The sequence below is a fragment of the Ceratotherium simum genome, chromosome X, assembly GCF_057802395.1.
Source record: "Ceratotherium simum simum isolate JZ-2026a chromosome X, ASM5780239v1, whole genome shotgun sequence".
NCBI classification, from domain to species: Eukaryota; Metazoa; Chordata; class Mammalia; order Perissodactyla; family Rhinocerotidae; genus Ceratotherium; species Ceratotherium simum.
This window is the reverse complement of record NC_141940.1, coordinates 112072881-112089376: the sequence shown is the minus strand read 5'-3', so window position 1 is coordinate 112089376 and position 16496 is coordinate 112072881. Positions and strand designations below refer to the sequence as shown.

Here is a 16496-nt window from a genome sequence, read left to right as displayed (position 1 = left end):
CTGGTTTAGTATGAGATGAGTGTGAGGTGGGAAGAAAATATATTTGATCAAGAACAGTGTTTCCCAAAAGGAGGTGGTCCCTGGACCATGATTCACCTGGGGAAGCTTGTTAAAAATGCAGATTCCCCAGACTTATCCACAGGCCGAATGATTGAGAACTGTGGATAAGGAGGTTAAACTATTTATAGGTGCTATCAGCCCGGAGCCCACATTTTTATAAAGGAGCCTAGTTAAAGTTTTGAACTTACAACTAGTTATCAGTTGTTCATAGTCCATTTGTGCCATAAATGAATATCCAAAAGGGTTAGACTTGTTCTTTGAAACATCAAATATAAGTTACTAATGAAAATGATCATTGTGCATTTGCAATAAGGGGAGAACCAGTGGTAGAAACTAATGTGGTGTCAACAGACGGGCAGAAAATAGAGTTAGTAAAACAAGAAGGAATAATAATAGTATTTTTAGCATTATTATGAATCATATTATGCCTTACATGGATTACATCGTCAAATCATTATAAAAATTTATGACATAGATTTTCATACCAACATAAGGTGAAAGCAGCAAACCAAAGAAAATACAGAGCTTTTAGTTATATGCACTGATTTTCTAAGGCATTTAGAAATGACTGAAGTAGTTTTTAATAACCCAGGCCTCTTGGGTTGGGTCAGAATGACCACCAACATCAGATGAAATTAGGCCCTAACATAAGTGAAATAATGGATTGAAATTGTAGTCGACAATGGCAGGTTGAAGAATTGGTCAGAATTAAGTAATTAGGACGAGTGAGCATGAATCAGACTTATAAAGTGAGGCAAAAATTATCTGTAAATACAACATGGTAAAAGACTAGATTTGCATGAAAGTAGCAGAATGTAATGTGAGGTTGCTTGTGAATTACAATGTGTGTGGAGTGACACAGTACCTCTGAAAAATAGCACTCATATTTCCTGAAATGAAGAGGTACAGCATGTAAAATTCATGGAATAGTTATTGCATTCAGCTCTGCATTGGTTAGGTCTTTATTTGCATGTGTGTTCTATTTTTTCCCCCTTGTATTTGGTGGAGGAGTGTATCAGTCAACGTAAGCTAGATTATGCTGCAATAACAAACAACCTGAAAATATTAGTGGTTTTTAATAATACTCATGTCCAGTGCTCATGCACCATGTCCATGCTGGATTGCTATAGCTCTACTCCACATCCTCTTACTTCAAAGCCCAGAGTAGCCTCTTCTTGAACACTGCTGGTCATCATGTCAGTGGGGAAAGAGAGCATGGTGAACTATGTACTGATTCTTAAAGTTTCTGCATGGAGATGAAACATAGCACTTCTCACATTTCATTGGTCACATATCCGTGGCTGACTTCAATGGCTCAAGGAAGTTTACTTTTCCCTTAAAAAAAGGAACTATATATTTAGAAATCATAATACAAATCTGCCAAAGCAATGAATCTGCAAAGAATTTCGCTATAGCATTATACTAGAATTTTAAGGACAACAATGTTGTTTATTTGAATGTAAGGAAAGACAATAAAATTAAATTATGTGGAAAAATTTTAAATATCAAAAGAACAGCTTGATAAAGGTTGAGTTTGAAGAATTTCTTCTCTCCCCTCAATGGTGTGTTTGTATGCATGTGTGTGTCTCTTGATATGTTAAGTATAATCTACTGGAATATAGGTGGTAGGTTTGGTGGGAGGGGGAAGACTTCCTGAATTTTTTCAGAGCATCAAATTCTGCCTTATAATCACTCAATGTTACTACTAGGAAACCCTAAATGGATACTGATTCTGTGTAATATCTCTTTTGAAGGTGTACCAAATTAAGCCTAGATTTAAGCTGGTACTATTACTTGGGCAATTTAGTATTTATTAGGATTTAAATATCTTATCATCAGTGATCTAAAAATATTTATTGAGTGCTTGGGTATAAATGGCATTTTTTCAAATGTTGCACACAGTTACTGAAAAGAAATGGTTACATTTTGTCCAAGAAAAATGCAATCTATATAGATAAAAAGGAGAAAGATATATGGGCTAGGAAATTTTTTAAATTAATACTTGAACTTTGTTTCAAAGATAACATAACTTCCACTTATTTTCTGCCAGCCAAGTGGATGATCTTGAATTGAAGAATTAATGTTTAATTTATATTTTATTTGTAATGGGACGTGGTATTTATCTTTGCTTGAACTCTTGAGTTGAATTTGTCACAAGGGAAAAACTGTCTCCCATCACTTAGACCCTATAGATTTTCTTTCCCTTGTGATATGTTAGATGGTCATTATAATAAGTAACTTGAACATCTGGAAGCTAAAGAGGCTCTTTATTACAAAGAAATGTTAGCTTCATTGTATGAATATAAAATTCTTGATATATTTTATATAATATGAATCTTCATGCAGAGAAAGGCCTAATTATTTTTGTTGAAAAGATCTGCTGAGATCATGCAGATTAAAGTTTAAAACCAAACTAATGTTTAAAATGATTTCAAAACTGTGAAACTCAGTCTATTTTTGTACAAAGTAAGAGTGTGAAGAAACTAAATGTACTGTACTGGTTTGTTTGGCCATTAGAAATTTTGCTTTAAGAAATATGGCTTTAAAAGTTCCATTTTTATACCTAATCTATAAAACCAATGTAAAATGTTTATTATGGAATGTGAAAATAGAGAATCAATGCAATAAAATAATCATAACTGATAAATTCAGATTATGTTTATAGAGTTTGCAGATTATATTTACAGAACGCCTTGAGAAATTAAAGAGACAGTGCAGTTGAACATAGGGTTCCTTCTTTGAAAATATTGACAATCTAATGGGAGAGACTAAGACTAACAAATAGATAGACATAAAATATGTACAGTTAGTAGTTATCTGATAGGCCATTCAAACCATTTGGGTCTTGACTGAAGATATACAGAATAAACAAACTTAGTTCATAATGGGAATTAGCTCATTGCCTCTTCAGGTTGTCAACACTAAACTATTAAAGTTACAAGGATCACAGTCTTACTCTAATGAGTTTTCTGGTCATTGGTACCTTGATTTGACGTTTTTAGTTTTTATCCTGTTGGACACTTCAGTCTTGCAAAGCCTCAGTGGTTTTGGATCTGTTAGAGAGCCATGTGGATACTGAAAAAACAATCAGCCTCACTTCTGCCTGCACCCCCAAGTCTCTATATGCTAAAAGATTAGTTTCCACACCCATTCAACTATTGGAATATTAGTTTTTCATTGTCAAGTGAAAGACTATAGAGTGATTAGCGCCAAATGGGGCTTCTTTTTAGATGACCTCCTTGGGGAGAACTGGAGCAGAATTTTGAAGAGGAACACGATGCAAGGTATAGAAGAATATGGCTATGTTCACCGACAGAAAGACTAGACAGCCACTACGGTCATGCCCACCCACATTCTCCCCTCTTCTTTGTTTATTGCTCTTTTTATGTTACAACTCATGACCTTATTTAACCTAATGAAAGTCTTAGCCAGTTCTTTTAAAAATTGATCGTTTTTAAATTTGTAGATGCCATCCTTCATGAACCTTCCTCTTCTCAATGCTGAAACAACTGCAGGAACACTAACAAGTTTGTGGTCATTGAGCTAGTCAAATGGTGAAGGAGTTGCCAAGGAGGTACTTTTTGGGTGATTATACCTCTACCTTGTTTACCAAGGACATTAAATATCTGAAATTAGAGTTAAATAATGGCATTTTGATAACACATCAACAGGAATGCCTGTGCCTATCTATTCACAATGGGCATTCTTTGCTGTCAGGATACTCAGTCAGCTTTCAGTCTTTGATGAATCTAAATTTAGTTTGGACTTTTATCTTGTATCCATTGCAAATCTTTTATCCCTGGCACTGCTTTCTCTATGCCCACAAAGGTATGCAATGGGTACTTTTGAGTTCCTTTTCATGGCTCTTTTCCATATATTATCCTACAGAGAGAATTGGTTTCATTATACTGTGCTGCTACTGTAGATGTCACCATAGTCTGGAATCTGCTCTTTGCTGAAGGGGAAAAAAGTGAAGCATCTGGTTAATAACTGGGATCTAAATCCCTTCATGTTTTCTTCCCAGATATTGCCTTTACTGTTATTTGTTTGAAATTCTTGTTAAATGCCTTTCTGTTTTGTAACTGTTGGATGGACTATACTATATTTCTCTAGACTTGTGCTGCTAATATGGTTATCACTAGCTGCATGTGGCAATTGAAATGTAAATTTAAATTAAGTAAAATTACAAATTCAGTTCCTCATTTGCACTAGCCATGTTTTAAGTGTTCAATAGCCACATGTGTCTAATGACTATTGAATTAGGTAGCACGGACATAGAACATATTATTATAACTGTTATTGATATAAGTTTTATTAGATATGTTTCAGTAACACCACTTTTTCCATTTACTCTCGGCTGAGCAACTAACTCTTCCTCCATCTGGCTCCTAAACATAAGCATTGTCTGAGCTTCTGTCCTCGGGTATCTTCTCACTGTACATAATCTTTTTTTTTTTTTTTTTTTTGGTGAGGAAGATTGGCCATGAGCTAACATCCATTGCCAATCTTCCTCTTTTTGCTTGAGGAAGATTGTCCCTGAGCTAACATCTGTGCCAGTCTTCCCTATTTTGTATAAGGGATGCCACCACAGCATGGCTTGATGAGTGGTGTGTAGGTCCATGCCCAGGATCCGAACCAGTGAACCCCGGCCCGCCAAAGCAGAGCACATGAACTTAACCACTACGGCACCTGGCCAGCCCCTACATAATCTTTTTTGATGAATTCGTTGTTGTTGTTTTTCTCTTGCACCTTTAACTATCACTTCAGTGTAAATATCTCCCAGACCTGGCGCTATTTTAGATCTGATTCAGCTTTTTCACCTGCTTGCTGGACAGCTTTGTATTATATGTCCTGTCTCTCAGCCACTTCTAGTTTCACATACCCAAAATATTATATTATTCTCCACCAATTCTTTCCTCCTACCATCTCTACTGTGTCATTCATCTATTTGCTTAGGCTCGAACCCCTGGAGTAATGTTTAACTTTCCCTTCTTCATTATTCTCTGTATCTAATGATTCCGTCAACCAGTTCTCTCATTCTTGGCTACATGTATGTCATCCACCTCTCCTCATCTCCCCTTCTACCATCATAACCTCATTTCAAGCCCTGGTTACATATCACATTTTCTATTGAAAGTGTTCCAACTGATCTCCCTGCCTCCAGTTTTTCTCCCTTCCAAATCCATAACTTCTTCCTCATTGTTTTCGTAAAACATACATTCGATCACACACCTCTCATGCTCAAACATCTGTGAGCACTTCCTTGTATCAGAGTAAAGTGTGCACTCCTTCATCCTCCCTAGAGATGAAATGTCTACACAGCTTTGCAGAGATTCCCTGAAACACACACTCACCATTCACATTGCTGTTTAACATCAACCATGGCATTAGGTAAGCTACCCTGACTTCAACCACTCCCAAAGGAAAGTAACAAGAAATTGTCAGTTGACTAAGTTTTTGCTACCCTGGTGGGATGAGGCTTCAAAATAGATTGTTATAGAAAAATAAAAATGTTATTTCTTTTAAAACCAAAAAAATTTCTACAGCCTAGCATTGGTAGCCTTCCACAATATGACCCATATTATTTTCTAGGCATTCTTTTCCACTACATTCACTCCACATATCTTATACTCTAGCCAAATTGGTCTGCTTACTCCTGATCGTGCCTTTGTTCAGTGTGTTTGCACAATCTGAAGTGATCTTTCCCTGTGAAACCCCAATTTCCAGATTTGAAAGCTATTTTAAGACCAGCTAAAATATCTCTTCCAGAATGTCATTCCAGTGTTATGTCAGAATGTATATCCTTTTTTATGTGATCTTCTGTTAGCATTTATCTTGTCTACCTTGTATTATTATTTGAATGTTTTCTCCTCCACTAAATAATAATGATGGCCAACAACCAAGTTTAATTTACCTTTGATCACCCGATTGTGCCTGACAGTGAATTGCATTTAGCATATGCCAAAAAAAACCTTTTTGGTAAATGGAATTGTGACTTGAGTCAGTAAATGAGCAAATGAATGAATAAGAGTATAACACTAATTCATTACGTGAATTAATCACTTAAGCATATGAAGACGTTTAGAAGCTTGGTAATAGAATATGTGAAGTATTCGGTATAAAGGTACCATTATCAAAGGTTTGCATAGATGGATTATTTAAATATTGCTTGTAAATAAAACAATATTTTTTATATTATTTGTAAAAATATACTATAATATACACTAAAAAAAGACAGATGGGGGCCAGCCCGGTGGCGCAAGCGGTTAAGTGTGCGCGCTCTGCTGCGGCGGCTTGGGGTTCGCCAGTTCAGATCCTGGGCACGCACCGACGCACCGCTTGTTAAGCCATGCTCTGGCGGCATCCCATATAAAGTAGAGGAAGATGGGCACAGATGTTAGCCCAGGGCCAGTCTTCCTCAGCAAAAAAGAGGAGGGTTGGCATCGGATGTTAGCTCAGGGCTGATCTTCCTCAAAAAAAAAAAAAAAAGATGAAAATTTATAGCATTTATAATTATAAACTTCCATGAAATATAATTGTATATGGCATTAGATACATACATTAGTTCTCTTCACTCTCTCTTTTATGTATTCAATATTAATAATGCATGTATTGTTCTTATGACTATATATACTACACAGTTGATGAGAAATACTACTTGTACTGAGCATTATGACCCCCAGGTGCTTAAAACTTGTTGATGAGGTATGGAGCATCAATGGTAACATAGAGAATAGAAATTTTTCTATGTGTTCTGCTTAGTATTGGAATTGCATCATTGTTTCACAGAAAGGGTAACTGATTATGATCCTGGCTGGGCACATAGCTCATCTGTGGGAGGCTGATTCTGTGCATACTTTTCTAAGAAAAAAAGTGATCAAAATTGAAAAAACACTCTTCATTTTTATGAATATTATCTTATTAGGAATTTGGTGCATTTAAATGTGCATCACATTGTTTGTAGAAGCATTATGTGGAAAAGGATAAAGAAGAGATACAAGTGGTATTTTGCATGTACAGTATAAGACAACATGAGCTACTGAAGAGAATTCCTGGGAGTATATAGTGGCATAGCTCTAAATCCAATTTTAAAAATCTAAATTTAATCCTAACCTACAAATAACTAGAACGTCAGAGGTGTACCTTTCCATAGATTGAATAGGTTCATAAAATGTAGATTTCTCCATATTCAGTGCTATTTTCTTTTTAAAACTTGAGTTATGATCTTTTGGGAAAAGATTTGGCCCTAAGTGTTAATAAAACCCACACATGAGAGGCAAGTATTTTAAAATCACATTTTGATGGAAATAAAATAACTTACTAATAAGATGAATCCCCCAAAGTACCTAGGGCTATTTAAATATTTAGCACAATAAAAGGAACTTTATACAATTATAGCTCTACTAAATAAAACATATTGATTTAATTTCTATTCTTCTCCATAATATAAAGTAGCACGTTAATATGCACTTTTTGTGTAGTTCTGTTTTGTTTTTATTATGCTGTGTCTCCCCTTTTGTGAAAGCCTTTGGCTTTCAATAGTGAATAGGCCGATTTGGCTGAAAGAAGGTAGAGATACAAACAAGTAGAAGCAGTTATTTGAAGTAGTAAGCTATTAAGGAAAAGAAATAAGTTTGCTAGGAGGAGAAAAAGACAAAGCCAATCAATAAATTGGGGGAATGTGTAACCAAAACACATAGCTCTGAAGAGCTGAGAACTGTTTTGAGTTAGCCAGTAGATACTATTTTTAAATCAGTTTACTGCTTTATGGATTTTATATATTTGATCATTTTGGTTTGATTTGATTTGGCATTCTTCTGTTACATGATATCCTATAAACTAGATTGTGTTTCTCAAAATACCATCTTTATCAAAATCATCCTGGGGGCCTCCAATCCAGATCTACTCAATCTGTATTTCTGGGAATGAACTTGGGAATCTGCATTTTAACCCACTCCCCAACTGATTCGTCCATATATACAAAACTAAAATCTGAAAATTATGGCAGTAGCTTAACTATGTTTGGGTGTAGTTTCATTGTTTTTGCAGTAATGCCTTTATCTTCTTTGCCTAAAGACCTACTTTTTCCAAGGCCCAATTAAAAGCCTCCTTTCCTGATTTTTTTTTTTTAAGGCAGAGTTAGTTGTTTCCTCCCCTGCTCCCCTAGCTCCATGACCCTGCCTTTATTACAATAATTGAGGGTGTCCCAAAAGTCTTAGTGCAGATTTATGCTTTACTAACTTCACATGTATAAATATGCTACAAACTTACATAAACATCATTTGAAAATTTAATTACTTCAGTTTCTTTTGTAATCATTTAGTTTTGTTTATTTCAAATAGTAAGGTTTTAATTTTATTATTTGTATGTGACAGTTTTTTAGACCAGTGGAAAAACTTGGCCACTTCAGTCACCTGATATATCTCCCTTAGATTTTGTCTCATGGGGTAATGTCAGATTCTCATGGATGCGTCAGTACTTCATTCGCTGAATAATCTTAAGGCTAGAATTACAAATGTAATCCCTTTAGTCACTGAGGAGCAGCAGCTGGTGAAAGGTTTTTTTTTTTTTTTTTTTTTTTTTGTGAGGAAGATCAGCCCTGAGCTAACATCCATGCCAATTCTCCTCTTTTTGCTGAGGAAGACTGGCCCTGGGCTAACATCTGTGCCTATCTTCCTCCACTTTATATGGGACGCTGCCACAGCGTGGCCTGACAAGCGGTGCCTTCGTGCACACCTGGGATCCAAACCCGGGCCACCAGCAGTGGAGCGCGCGCACTTAATCGCTACGCCACGGGGCTGGCCCCTGGTGAGAGTTTTTATAGAGCTTGAAATTTGACTTGAGCAATGTATAGCACAACACAGTGGTCATGTTGAATTTCAATAAGAAATATATTAATGTTTAAACAATGTAAATAATTGACTTTTCACATGTTGATTTGTGTAATCTTGTGACATTTATACTTCTAAAGTTATTGAAACTTAAAACTGTGTGAAGACTTTCAAATTCTACATATTTTAACTTATTTGCGTGAATGCCTATCTCCTCAAAATGCACTTCTCTAAGTCAGGGGCCAAGTTTTATTCATCTTTGTTTGCCTGGCACAGTTGATCAATACTGGCTGAATCAAGAAGAAACATACATTTATTATACATTGTCCAATTAGTTTAATATATTTAGTATTATTGAACTATTACTAAATATACTTGATATATTTAATATATATATAATTTAGCATCAAACATATTAATATATTTAATAATATTTACTGTTTTCATCCATTGCAGTTATTATCCTTTTAGATGCTTAAATTGCTCCCTCTTGCCAGTGAGAATCTCTTCATGTTGACTTCTGAGTCCTACCGACACAATCCTTGTAGTCTTTAATAGCTTCTTTCTATCTTGTGTCACAGTATAATCCAAGCTCATCATGTACGTTTCCTATCCCAGATCTATAATCAGCCATTTTCCAAGAAGGCCTAGGAAATGGTATTTGAAGATTACTAACTGTGAGGAGTTCATTTATTACTAGGTTGATCATTGTTTCTATGCTTTTAAGCAGAGCTAAGAAAAACATACATACATATACGTATCAAGAGACTCTAGGGTTTTTACTTAACTTCTCATGTATGTGTTTTTACTTAACTTCTCATGTATGTATCTGCTTTCTCCCATGCTAAAATTACTTATCAATGACACCAAGAATGATAGGATGATAGTATCACATAATGGTTCAAATGTTTCATCCTATAAAACACACACAGCAGTTTTAACGAAACAATAACAGAATAGCAACAGTGCTGTCAACAAACAATATGATGACTGAAAATAGTACAAGATTTTATTTAACAGTTCTTTTTGTTATATCACACCAGGAATGTGCTAATAAAGTATATTTTAAAGAGACTTGAAATATTTACTCTCTGTGTGAGTATTGTATCACTAGCAGGATATACATTTAGATCATATTTACTTTTTTCCTTGAGGAGAGTCCTTTTGAAGTTTGAACATTTAACTATATTCTCTGATTCTGCGAAGGTAGGTAAATAATGAAACTTGCATCTATTACAGCTGAAGTAAACTGTTGAGGCAGCATGGGGAAACTGGGCAACTTCCCAGCTTTTTCCAAATCCGTTCTTCCCAGTGTTATTGTGTTTTTAGTTAACTCTGTAAAATTGGGCCCTTCCAAGTTCAGATGTAAGTATAAATGCACTTTCCAAATATAAATGTTTTATCTACACCTTGGCTCCTCTGTACACATAACTCATACTTAATTATTAAGAGTTGACTTTATGTAAGTAGATAGACATAGATATGACTATATTTGTAACAAACTTCTCCTTTGGCACAGGAGCCCTTCAGAAAGGCAAGGCCCAATCCTTAAGTATTTCTATTAGTTTGTGAAATGAATCAGACCTAAATTTAGCTTTAAGAATTTTGCTCCTGATAAGAATATGTTTTTCTGACAAGCTATTGTGGTAAAACGGCATTATCAAAAACTATGTTGAACAAGATTCTTTTTTGTTAAAATTCAGGCGAAAAGATGAAATGGATTATCCTTCCTTGAAATGTGCAGTAATGTGGAATATGAATATTTTTTCAAAATTAGATAGCCAAATAATAATTAACTTTATATTTTAAAGTAAAAGTAATTAGTTTAAAATTTTTAAATAATGGTGCAGAACAATTCATAGTTAAAATGTGTTTATCATTTATTGTGTGCCAGATACTGTGCTAAGCCATTTATCTCATTTTCTCATTTAATCTTAGCAACACCCTTATTAGGTACTACTAATATTATGCCCATTTTATAAATTCTTTGAGGAAACAGCCATAGCAACACAAAATTTCTAAGCAAAGATTGTTTTGCTATATTACTGCTTATTGTAAGTCTAGCAATTGTAAGTAAAAAGACAATGGTGATTTTTTAAAATAATTTTTTATAATTTCAGGTACTCAAATTTAGGCAAGAACTATAAACTTGGTATTTATTAGCAGCATGTATCAATTTTAAATGCATAATATAAAGTATAGTTAATAGCTTGCAGTAGTCAAAAATAGGGAAGTATTTTTGATATGACTATTGAAATAAATATTAGGTGTTTTTCTTAATGTTCCAATCTATAATAAATTAGTATTTGAAATGTTGGAAATATTTCAACAAAATGCATTTATCACATGTAAAAGTTTAGATAGAAAATGGTTACAGTAATTTTTCCAATGTTTGTTTTTGTATCTATTCAATGTATATTGTCCTTTATTATGTGTGTTTAAAATTAGTAAAATTAGAAAATACGGTTAAGCAAAAATAAGAATATCCCTGTAACTGACCATCAGAGCTAACCACAATGACTATTTTGCTATATGGCATTCCAAATTTTTTTCCCATTCTTTTTGCTGTTTTTGCTTGAATTGTCAAGAGTTTTTCAAATTGTAGTACAATTCCTAAGAAAGTATTTTAAAAGGAATTTTTTTTTAAACTAATGATATGTTTTGTTTTTTTTTCAGGATTGTACTGTATATGAAACAGAGAATAAAATTCTTCATGTGGTAAGTGTCCTTGGATTTATTTTCATCTTCACTAGAAAAATATTTCTTCTTTTAGTAATAAAATAAAAAGCTACAGCCTATAAAAAATTGAGTCCTGTATATTTCATAGGAAAAGTACAAAAGAATTAAAATTAACAGGTTGTATTAGTTATAAACATTCTATTGTATCTTAATAGAAAAATATGATACAATATTTTAAGATTGTAGTATGTAACAAGGTTGGAATAAGAGAAAAGAGAATTTGAAATCAGAATCTTTCAGTGTTTGTGACAGAAAGAGATCGGAGAAAAGTATTTGGTTGTATCACAGGGGTAATTCACCTCTTTCATCATTTGGATGAAATACTTTATAAAATAATCAAACTGCCTTTGCTCTGATTCTGTTGTCACCAAACAACCTTCCAAATTTTAATTGGGCAATATTTGTTGAGTCAATTAATGACTTTGCAGATATTTTATTTTATTACTAGAAATGAGGTATGAGTACATTATCCTTTGTAGAAAGGCATTTCCTTTCTCGTTAATGAATAGTCGCTGCTTTTCTTTGTAGATTCATTTCTTGGTTGATGCTTATCTGTCCTAATAACTTTTCCCCTCTATTAGAAATGAGTGACAGAATAAATAACATTGAAGAAGTTCAGAAATGAATGCAAAATATTTACTTTGGCAGTTATGCATTCCAGCTAGTGAGAATTTAAAGAGCCTGTCTGATGATGATTAAGACAGTGGATGGCATTAACCAATCAGTTGAGCTCAGAAAGCACTTATATTTTCATGTTATCATTCCACTTCCTTTCCTGGCCTTTTTATGCAAAGATGGTCCAGCCCTCACTAGAAGGTTGTATACTTTTGAATTACTTTCCTCACAATAAGAATTATTTAAAGAAAAATAGTATACTATACCACTTGGTATATGATGCTAGAATACTTTCTTGAAACCAAAATTTTCAAAAAAGTGTCTTTCCAGATTTCTTGGAGTGTAGAAGAAATTACTTGGAGTCTAAAGAACTATGTCTGAATCCTAATTCTGCCATTTTCTTTCTCAGTGACCTTAGTCAAGTGATTTAACTTTTTTTTGACATTGTGTTCTTTTTTTCTTTTAGGTAAATTTTAACAATTTAATTTTTGTTAATTTTTATTGAGATATAATTGACATATAACATTATATAAGTTTCAGGTGTGCAACATAATGATTTGATATTTGTAAGAGACTTTGTTCTTAATGTGTTAAATGAAGATATTAATATCTTCCAAGTACGATTGTTTATAATCTGATGACCTTCTTTCCAATATTTAAGTTTTTTTATTTCCTCTTTTTCTTTTTTATACGTAATAGAAAATGAAAAGCCTGAGTTTTGATAGAACTTGTTTAGAATCAAATTGTAAGTTAATTTGAATGTTCTCCTTGTCTCTATGATACTTGAATATGTGTACTCACGCAACTGAGTAGAGATTACAGTAGTTTGAGATATGCACTAGAATATCAACTGTCTCAGCCCAGACCCAATCCCTATATTTTTATGTTGTCTGGAGGATAGGAGAGGCAATTGTCGAGAGGAAGGAGAACTTATCACTTATGAAAATCTGCTATATTGTAGGAATTCCACAGGCAATACAAGCATCAAAGTGCTCTTTATCACCTGGGTAAACTGAGATAGCTCAGGAAAGTTGTGAGGTGTGTCTTTTCCTGAAATAGATCTCTATTTAAGGATGAGTAAAGAAAAAGAATGGGAAAAAAAAGAGGAAGTATCTTCTCATATAGTAGAAGAAAATCCTTTCCCATGAAGTAAGTTTATTAAGAACATTTATTTAATGTTCTCAATAAGAATCAAAAGAACACTGTATTAAAATAGAATACTGTACTATAAAGAAGGTAAGACTAATTAATATAAATTAAACATAAAATGAACTCAGAAAATAGTCTGTAAAACTAAGGGCACGGAAATAGAAATTAAACCATGCTGAAAGCAGTAAAAAACAGACGAGATATTGCAGAAAATTGAAACAGTGAGACACAAGATAAATTTTAATGACACTCAGATATTTAGTAAATTAATTAAAAGACAAAAAATAAGAAGATGATGGCTATAGAGGATAGATTATGGTTAACCCACCTTTAACTAATTGTTTGTTTCTGAGGAAGAAAGCAACAGGAAACAATTAAAGATATGATAGAATACTTTAGGAATAGAAATTGGGAGATTTGGATTACTCAACAAAGTCAGAAAATGTTTGGGAAAGATAACAATTTCAAGATAGTTTCTGGTAACATTTTACAATTTCTGTGTCAAGAAGCAACTCTACATTCTTTCAACCAGTGGGAAGAGAGAGATAACAGGTTTTGACTTCAATGAAACAAAAATTAGATTGTATTCAGATGTCTTCTCTGAAACCATAACTTCCAGAAGACAATGGAACAAAATTCATAAATCTTTGAAGAAAAGTAATGACCAAAAATGTTTATATCTAATGAAATTATCATTCATGTGTAAAAGCAACAAAAATATAATTTTAGATCAGCAAGATCATTAAAGTAGCTTTTTGAAAAATCGGTTTGAATAAGTTTACCAGATAAATGAAGCAAAAGTTGAATTCCAGAATAGGAAAGTTGTGGTAGTAAAGGACTGGAGGTGAACAACAAAATCAGTTGAGGTGGTATCTTAGTCCATTCATGCTGCTCTAACAAAAATACCATAGACTGGGTGGCTTAAACAGCAAGCATTTCTCACAGTTCTGGAGGCTGGCCAGTCCAAGATAAGGATGCCCCAGATTTGGTGTCTAGTGAGGGCCTGTTTCCTGGTTTATAGAGGATCACATGGTGGAAGAGGCAAAGGGAGCTCTCTGGGTCTATTATAAGGATGCTAATCCTATTCAAGAGGGCTCCACTCTCATGACCTAAACACCTCTCAAAGGCACCACTTCCAAATACTATCACATTGGGGGTTAGGTTTCAGTATATGAATTTGGGGGAGACACAAACAGTGAGTTTATAATGGATGATAAGGAATAAATAATTAGTTATTAATATAAATAATATTTCAATTAAAATAGTCTAGAGGACAGAGCCTGTTTTTATTTTATTGTTTGGTTTGTATATTAGTATAATTCAGTATTATAAATCATGAAACTGCCAATTTAGGATGATATTTACCCTGTATTTCATGAATAAGAGATGCTTTGTTTTTATGAAATATTACACATTTTAGCCCATATGAGGGCTAAAAGGAGAGTTATTAATGATAAATAAAAAAGATAATGCAAACAAATATCATTGGATTTATATGTTTTTTATAGAGACAAGCTCTGCATCCCTAAATTAAATCACAAAAACTACAGTTACTTTCCAGTGGCAATTATCATCAGAAGACAAAGATTTCCTTTATAATAGTAATGCAATACAAATTTTCACCTATCAATTCATAAACACACACACACATAATAACGCACACTAAAAGTATCCAAATGTTGATGAGAATCTGATGAAATTAGAATGGACGTACCTTACTGCTAGGCGTGTACATTCATTAAACCTTTTTAAGTTTGAGGCAATTTCAAGGCTCAAAAGCATTAATACTAACATTTATGTAGTATTTAAAAGATACCTCACGCACTATTTTGACTGCTGTTTATAAACTAACTTATTTGGTCTTCATAACAACCTTATGATTATACATATTATCAGTATCGCCTCCATTTTACAGATGAGGAGATTGAAACACAGAGAGGTTAGGTGACTTTCCTGAAGTGACACAGTTGTAAAGGACTTAAGACAGGATTTTAACAGGCAGTCTGACTCCAGAGTCCACATTCCTATACTATCTTGGGAATCTTGTCTAAAAATAAATTCTAAAACCCAATAATATTTTCTACAGAAACTGTTTATAGCAGCATTATACATAATGAAAAATAGGAAATAATAGGGTAATGCTTCAGTAAATTATGATGCATTCACAGGATGAAATATTTACTATTCATGGTTACTATTTGAAATTATATTTGTGACTATATAATATATGAATAAATTGTATTTATGAATATACCTAAAATATTTATGTGCCAGTGTTAAAGGAAAGATTCTAAATGGTAATGTTAAGTAAAAACCAGATTAAAAGCATTATAAGCACAGAATATTAATATTAATATTAATTTTTATTGTGTTTGGTAAGATAATAGCTGATTTCTTTTTGTTGTTTCAAGTATCTTCCCAATTTTCTTCAATTAGTTTGCATTACTTTTATAATGAAAAATTATAAAAGTATATATTTATTCTATTATATTTATAATCCTTGTGGCTTTTAATGGGTAATTTTATGGTACATATAGTGAAATAGTCAAAAGTGGGACTTGGACAATCCTTAGGCTAGATTTTCTATTTACCTTTCTTATCTTTAAAATTGGAGAGAGTTGTTTATGCTTAAAATTGGAAAGTAGTAGACTTTGTAGAGGAGGAAAACAGTTCCTCTATCCTCTAAGTCCTTCTGGCTGGTCTAAGAATTAAATTGACATGAGACAGAATAACAGGAGAAAATCAAAGTTTAGTAACATGTATACATGGGAGAGACCCAGGAAAACTGAGTAACTCACCAGAATGGCCAAACCTGCCACCTTAAATACCATCTTCAACTAAAGACAAGGATGTTGGGAGTAGTGGTTTGGGACTTCAGACGGGACGAAGGCAGTTTACATGGAGATGGAAAAGCAAATGCTTGATAAACAAGTGTTTACTGGGCCATCTATAGACAGTGTGACCCGAGAGACACATTTTACATTACAGTACAGTTATCTTATGGTATTAGCTCCTTCCTGGAACAGGCCTTCTATCTTAAATTCTTTTAGACAGTTAAGGGGAAGGTCAACATTTCTTTCAGAGTCTTTTGTTCTTAAAAAT

The 16496-nt window shown here is 33.5% G+C and overlaps 1 protein-coding gene across 4 annotated transcripts in view; it reads left to right on the top strand.

Annotated features, from left to right (window-relative positions):
* CNKSR2 (connector enhancer of kinase suppressor of Ras 2) overlaps nt 1-16496 on the top strand; it is a 251073-nt gene that overhangs the window by 83956 nt on the left and 150621 nt on the right. For all 4 annotated transcript variants that reach the window (XM_087427479.1, XM_004435189.3, XM_004435188.3 and 1 more), the window contains exon 5: nt 11568-11609. In XM_087427479.1, coding sequence (XP_087283605.1) covers nt 11568-11609 — 42 coding nt within the window. The remainder of the gene's footprint in view (nt 1-11567; nt 11610-16496) is intronic.